Source organism: Martes martes (assembly GCF_963455335.1).
Source record: "Martes martes genome assembly, chromosome: 17".
Lineage (NCBI taxonomy): Eukaryota > Metazoa > Chordata > Mammalia > Carnivora > Mustelidae > Martes > Martes martes.
This window is the reverse complement of record NC_137905.1, coordinates 34,085,977-34,093,277: the sequence shown is the minus strand read 5'-3', so window position 1 is coordinate 34,093,277 and position 7,301 is coordinate 34,085,977. Positions and strand designations below refer to the sequence as shown.

The 7,301-nt window shown below is 45.2% G+C and overlaps 1 protein-coding gene across 1 annotated transcript in view; it reads right to left on the bottom strand.

Moving 5' to 3' along the window:
- Positions 1 to 1,948: 1,948 nt before the first annotated feature.
- Positions 1,949 to 7,301, bottom strand: part of N4BP1 (NEDD4 binding protein 1) — a 44,064-nt gene continuing 38,711 nt past the window's right edge. Inside the window, exons 5-7 of the mRNA XM_080828036.1 lie at positions 6,743 to 6,850; positions 4,894 to 5,001; positions 1,949 to 3,283 (exon numbers count right to left, since the gene is read on the bottom strand). Of these exons, the coding sequence (XP_080684162.1) occupies positions 2,926 to 3,283; positions 4,894 to 5,001; positions 6,743 to 6,850 (574 nt within the window). The 3' untranslated portion in view covers positions 1,949 to 2,925. The remainder of the gene's footprint in view (positions 3,284 to 4,893; positions 5,002 to 6,742; positions 6,851 to 7,301) is intronic.

The following is a 7,301-nucleotide window of genomic DNA, read 5'->3' as shown; positions in this document are numbered from 1 at the left end:
ATGAAGAAACAAATGGCATGAAGCAGAGTGGCTGATGGAACAGACCACGGTTAGGAGAGGAGAGGGACACAGGAAGGAGGACAGGGGAGGACATGGCAGTGCTGGTGGAGAGCTGCAAGTAGGAAGGCCACATCTGGGAGGTGCCTGGAGAGGGCAGGCTGGAGCTGAGGGAGAAGGGTGCCCAGGCCCAAACTCAGGAGGCCCAGTGCCTGGGGCATTTCCTGTGATGGAGAAGGGTACTTGGGAGCATGGCTTTCTCCGTGAATCCTATTCCGCAAGTGCCACAACAAACCTAAGGAAGCAAGACCGACCCTAGCCCTCCTCTCAGAGACCAAACGTTGCAACAGGCCTGAGTCCCTGGCAACTCTGCCAAGCCACAGCTGAGCCTGCCAGACAAAGCTGACTCGTCATCCAGGATAGCTGAGATGCCTTCCCACTGTCTTCTAGCCCTTAGCCTACAAGGTCTCAAACACAGGCTACCGTACAGAAGGGTCAAACAAGGTTTTTTTCTCCCAAAGAAGGCAGCGGGGGCCTGGGGCAGAAGGTAAGTCTGGGAATCATCCCATATCACCATTTACTTAATTCTCGAACCCTGGACAACCACTCTCAGAGGAGCAGACGCCTGTCTCCTGAATGAGTGGCATCCCCTGCCCTGCCACCTCCTTCTAGGAAGGCCAGGAAGTACAGGATGCAGAGCCACGACACAGGATGCCTAAGGAGCTGCCGAGCGAGGAAGCACTGCTGCCGACACCACCGCGGCAGTTCAGAAATCAACCACTGGGGGCAGACCGCCAAGCAGCATTTGAGGAGCGTCAACACTCAGCCTAGTATAAGAGAAGGCTGAGAACAAGGATGGACTTTTTTTTGTTTGAAAATTGGGTTTTTTAATTTTCAGGTTTCAGAAAGAACTGTGACTTTTGTGTTATGTTGTAATTTATCAAGGCAAGTAACTGACCCACTTAATTTCCTGCATCCTTCCTTCCTGTACCCTAGAAAGAGGAAAGGGGTAGGTACAGCCCTCAGAAACAATACTAAAAGTACAGAGGCTTAGATAACCCAAAGGTCAAGGGTCAAGTCACTTCTGGAGCCTAGGAAACTCTGCAACCCCCAGTCTAGCCAGCCCCACCTGGTGTCACTTGAGGCCTAGTCCCCTTCCAGGAAGACCTGTGTGGCTAAGCCTGGGCCAGTAAGGTTTACTGCTGAGTCCTTCTCTGCAAATAGGAGAAATACTGGATTGGGAAGGCTGTCAGACCAAACCTCAAGCCAGATCAGAGTCTGTGTGAGACAGCCTCACCCTCACACGTCTGCCACACTTTTATAAACCACCAGTTCTGAAGCTGAGGCACGGGGCTGTGACTGCATCACTTCCTGCCCACCCCACGTCTCCTACCTCCAAACCTACAGCTGGTGGGTGACTCTGGCCACCTGCCCCCAAGCGGCAGCTGACAACCAGTTCCCCATTAGGAGGCATCTTAAAGGCATCTAGAGAGAAAACATGATTGAAAAATACAAGTCCAGCCACCTGGAGGACTCTGGATTCATCCCCTGAGGGAAGCAAGGGTCGTACACACCGGGAGGGAGGCTCCTGGGGAGGCACCAGCTCTGCTCGTGGCCAACAAAGTCCCTTCACCATGAAGAACAGACTGGCCCCAGGTCCACAGCAGCTGTTTCTGGGGGCTGGGAGGGGCACGACCCACAGGGCAGACACAAAATTGACCGTGAGCAGCCGGGGAAGAGAAAGGTAGAAAATACAAAGCCCTTTGGAAGTCCAGAGAACAGTAGAGATGTTACGTATAATTACCCAGGAAAAGAACTTCACTGACACAGAATCTGAGCACTGAAAACACAATACTAAGATACCAATGCCGAGACAGACTCACTGGAAAGACGGCTGAGAACACTAAAAAGACAAATCCAGGAGAAATAAATAAGGGGCTGAGCCCCCACGGCAGCTACTAATGCTATTTATTGGCTTGGGTCATTCTTGAGAATAGAAAACCACTTTTTGGCAAAGCTGAACGAACTTCGCATAGAGGTTGTGGACACAAAATTATGTGTAACAATGGGGTTCTTCATGGAATTTCCTCACATCCCATCATATTATTTTCAGAGGCTAAGACATGACTTCTACTCAATAGTGAGGCCTCAGCCTGGTGAGCGAGTCAGAGCACTGGACAAAGAGTCTGGTCCCTGCCCAGCTGCTCCACAGCTGTGGACCTGGGCTGTGTGGACGCAAGCATGCTGAGCCTCAGTTCCCTCTTCTGTTGGGGGCGGGGGAAGTAGGGTGGGACTACATGAGTTCTAGAATCTCTTCTTGCCCTGACATTCTGGGAGTCTAACTGTGCCCTGGTCATTAACAACGGCTAGGCACAGGTGCCATCTAGTGGCACTACCTGCCCCCTCTCACAAATGGCTCCAACAAAAGACTCACAGGAGCAAAAGCTACTCGTATGACTCTAATTCAGGGGTGAGGGCAGAGGAGGCTGGGTGTGGTGAGCACACTTCATGTTAGTGGACGTTACATAGTCATCTCAAGAAAATATACTTTAAGAGGTCTTGCTTTCCCTAAGAAAGCAACTCTTTTTTTTTTTTTTATTTAGAAAGGCTAATCATATCCATTTGTCAATATTTTCAGCTTTAAGGAAAATAGTTTAAAAAACATAAAAATGTAAATACACTCAAGAGTAACTGCTATTAAACAGTTCTGAACAGGCAGAAAATGTACTTTCCTTTTACAGAAAATGTTAAATCTGTAATAGCAGCATAATTTATATATAGAAAAAGCTGGTTTTGAAAACCCAGATTTTTTAATACACAAAACATCTGTTTTCTATATACTACAACAGCATTTCCACTGGGAAATCGGTCTCTTCACATTATGTCGCTTCCTGCTGCCACGTGCAGACATGAGCTAGAGTGTGACCTTCAGTCCAATACCATGGCAGACAGTGCGTTCAGGTCTTTCATGTACGGATGGGCCGCCAGTATCTGGTCAATTTTCAGTCTTTGCTCTGAGTCAGGGAAGATCTTCAGAAGGGCTTCCCTCAGCTCGCTGGTTTCCGCAGGAGACCTCTGTGCCGGCATGGGCACACTCTGCTGCATACTGGGAAGGTTCGGCAGAACTGGAAAGCGGGGCTGCTGAGGAAGCCAGTGGCTGGGCGGGGTGCCCTGAATCCGGGCGGGAGGCTGGTGACTGGTGCTGGCTGCCTGGGTGCCGGGGACTCTGAAGTTGGGGTCAAACATGCCCACATTTGGCAAGGCATTGAGTAGGGGCTGCATATCTCTGTGAACAGAATGAGTGTGGTGAGTTGGGTTAGAAAAGATGAGAAAGCTGTCAAAAATGACCTGCTGCTGACCTTGAGGCTGTGCTGCTCCATGACCTTTGAAGGCAACCTGCCCACAGACGGGTCCACGGGGATGACGCCTGTACCACCCCCAACTGGTCATGACGGTGAGTGATAGCTCTTCATGAGCTACCCCGCCATCCCAGATCTGCAGCTATGAGAACTGACCCCAGCCAACTGTTGGCTCTAAGCCTGAGTTTCTTCTGGGGACTCTAATTCTGTGTGGGGCCCTGGATGAAAGGGCTTAGAAAAAGGGACTCCTTTGGGGAGAGGCAGCCACTTCCGATTCCTGTAGTCTCCACCCCCTCCCCCATCACCAGTCTGGGCGAGGTGTTGGGGCCCACACCTACATGTTCTCTGGGTATGTGTGTGTGTGAAAAGGGCATTTGTCTCATTAAGCAGCTTCCCAGGTGACTCGGACTTGCAGCCAAGAAATGAGGCTGGCTGAACACTTTTCCCAACTTCAAAAACTAGACCCTCTGTGAGGGGTTATTATTATTAACTTCTTACTCAATTAGTTAACACACTATAAAGAACGATTAAAGTGTACAGGCAGTACAGACCCTGCTGCCAAGCTGCTGAGGTGTGGAAGGAGTCAGAGAACTGTCTTCCCGTGAAGTCTGATCCATGGGCCCCGATGCCTGCACACAGGCACCAGGTCTTAAAAGCCCAGCAGCGATGCAACAACACTCAGCGGATGTTAAAATGGCTGCTATTCCCTTGGTGTAAGGAGAGAAGCAGAACCTTGGGAAGTAAGCCCTCATCTGTGTAATAAAACCCAAAGGCTCAAAGGAGAAATGATTTCTCAGACCAGGGAGCTGAAATTACATTGGTCTCCTCTGTAGAAGTACCTCTCTGTGAACTACTCCCAAATCCAAACCTAGAACTCCAAAGGGATCTGGTTATAAATAAAAAAGATCAGCTGTCACTGGGTCATACTATCTGCCAGCTGGGCACACAGAATACTTTAGTTAACAATGTCCATTACCTGAGAATTCTGAAAACAGAAACAACCACTAGCAACATATCTTTAAAAAAACAAAACAAAAACCCAAACTACAATAAAGAAAACCCACACTATCAAATCAATTTCAGAAGAATATGAAATACCAGCTTCTCCTTTGAGATAAAGAGTTCCCCAGGTAGTGATTCCTGAATAGTAAATAAATTAACAGCAGCATAACAACTTAAAAAAGCAAATGATTTTCGAAAATGAATATAAAAGAATATTCACACGTCAAAACGAACCTAAGTGGCATTTGCTAATAAGTGACTGCCAGCAAAATCTGTGGTCTTTTTAGACCTGTCCTAGGATTAAATTAAATTAAATCCTGTCCTAGGATTAAAGCCTAAAGGATCACAAAAGAAGAACTGGTCTTTAAGGTGCGTGTTTGATTAGCTTTTCAAAAATACTACACCAGCACCAAGTATAAGGCTAATAAAAATTTTAAAAGTGCCATCTTCAGTCCTTCAGAGACATCACTTACACTAAAGCACAAAGAAGTGAAACAAGTCTGTAAATACAAAACAGTGTGAAAAAAGCAAATACCTAAGGAAGACTTCCTTCCGAAGAAAGTCTTCTAATCGAGGTCCACTTCTTCCCAGAGGGTCATCAGGAACCATAAATATATCCCCAACGAAGGTATATTGAAGCAATCTACAACAGAGTGTGATTACAATGCTGGAGAAAACATGAAGTTTTTACTGCTGCAGGAACTGAGAAGAAAGTAGCAGTGGCCACCTAATTCCAAGGCAACAGTCACCTATAAAATTATAAGGCTGCTTAATTGCCTAACGGAAAAAAATAACCAAGTTAAACCATCTGAATTGCTCTCTTGGATACAAATTCAATAAAGTAAGAAACTTTAATCAGTTGGCCCTCACATTTCTTAATGAGACTTGCAGACTTTTTTTATCTGGGCTTTTGGAAGCAGCTTCTTCTCCTAATACAACTTTGAAAACAAGATTTAAAGACTGTCAGCTTAGGACACAGCAGGTGCACAACAAAGGTTTTACTTTTGTTTTGAATAGTTGTGTCTACAGGCAAACCCACTGAAGATAACCTCTTAAAACAACAAAACAATATGATCTATGAGGAAAGAAAATCTGAGATCAGTTCAGTATGATTTAGTAAGTCTGGGCAAGATATAAGAAAGAAAAGAAGGCCAAGTGCTTGCGTTGGTTGTCTAGCCCTCAGTTTCTGCCTTGTTTTGTGAGTTCTGAAGGCAATGGGTTGGTGTACAAACATGAGTCCTGACTGCATTTAGACCTTTCACACACAGAGGAGTGTCCAATAAATACTGACAATGAGTCCAGGGCAAAGATCCAACAGAAACATGTCCTCGAAGATTGATGGCTTGTTAAGTGTGCCCAGAAGGTCAAAGACCAATTCTCAGTTCAGCTCTCATGAACAGCTTATTAACAGCATGTGAGTCAAAATGCAGAGAGTAGTTAACTCACACCTGGGCATTTTACAGTAAAGAATTTTTTTCCAAAATCCTCTAATGATTTAGCAAAATACAAATATCAGACAAGGGGCAACTGTGAAACCCCAACAGAGGTAAATAGCCAGTTGTAGCTGTTACACACTACTACTAACACACAGCTTGAGGTATGCTGATTTACGTTTTTAGATTTGTGGCATACGGGCCTCCTCCGTGGCACCATCACAGACTGGTGCTGTTAGGTAACTCGATCAGATGATGCCTGTTAACGAGAAGTCCTGGAACCCAGTGTTCACTGATCTTTAGGCAGGCGGACACATTCAGAGTATCATCACAAATAAAACACGTCTGTGAATGCTCTACTCTTGACTTTATTCTGGATGATAATCAAACATAGTTTCAATGTATGTGATTTAACTATTGTGGTAAAAGGTCAAGAAAAGCATCACAGATTAAAAAGCACAAATATGCTTCCCACTCCCAAGAAATAAAAACTCAACCAGCAGATTGATTTTGGTCCTGATGTCTTGCTGGAATCACAGCTGTCATTAAATCCAACCTTTGTATTTCATGGTTGGTCAAGTACGGATGCCCAGTGAGTTGCCAAAGTCTCCCCTAGCATCCAGGGCAAGGCCAAGGTAGGGGCCACTTCTGCTTCACTACACTGTTAACAAGAGTTAACCACACCATAAACATGGGCCTCTTGCCTCCTGTCAGGGAACACCGATCTCTCAAAGACACCCTGCAGCCACCACAGCGTGCCTATACATCCCCTGCTGGTTTTGTAGCTTTGTACTGGGACCCCCACTTACCTAGAGGGACCAGCCATAGTACGGGATGGGGATTATTCTTATTTCCCTATACTGCTTTCTGCAGGGCCAAGGTGGACACGAAACAAAACCGAACAATGAACAACAAAAAACACTTTACCAAAGACAAAGAAGAAAATATTACCTTTTTGTAATAATTTCTCTCCAAGAGAGTGACTCAGTCACAAATTCTCTGAAGTTATCATTTGTTACAATTATGCCACCAGTTTTGTCCGCTAAGTGTAGTAGAAACCTATAGTAATATAAGAGGTTAAAATGGGCAAGCAGGCATTCCTGGCTTACAGAAGCTATGTTATAAGAAAACAGAAGGATTTCCTCTTCATAGGAAAATCACCAAAGAATTTAACTATGGCTAGGAGGTAGAAAAGTTAAGTCCTTGTCAGCTGAAGATCAATCTGAAATACTGAATACCTCTGAAATTATTAGTGTGATCATAATGAAGGTTTGGTTTTCATACAATATTATTGTCTTTTTAAAAATGATCTCAACCATGATTCACACATTTTTCTAGAAAAGTTGTTTCTATCTGTTTCAACTGATAGTGGTCATCAGATGATCCATGAGGACTAAAGTTGAGAATAAATTCGAGTGACAAACCTATGAAATCACTATTCAAGTTTTGGTTGCTAAGCTACAGTACTCTGGTTCTGAGGTCAGCTGCTTGGTACAATCAGCCTTGCATT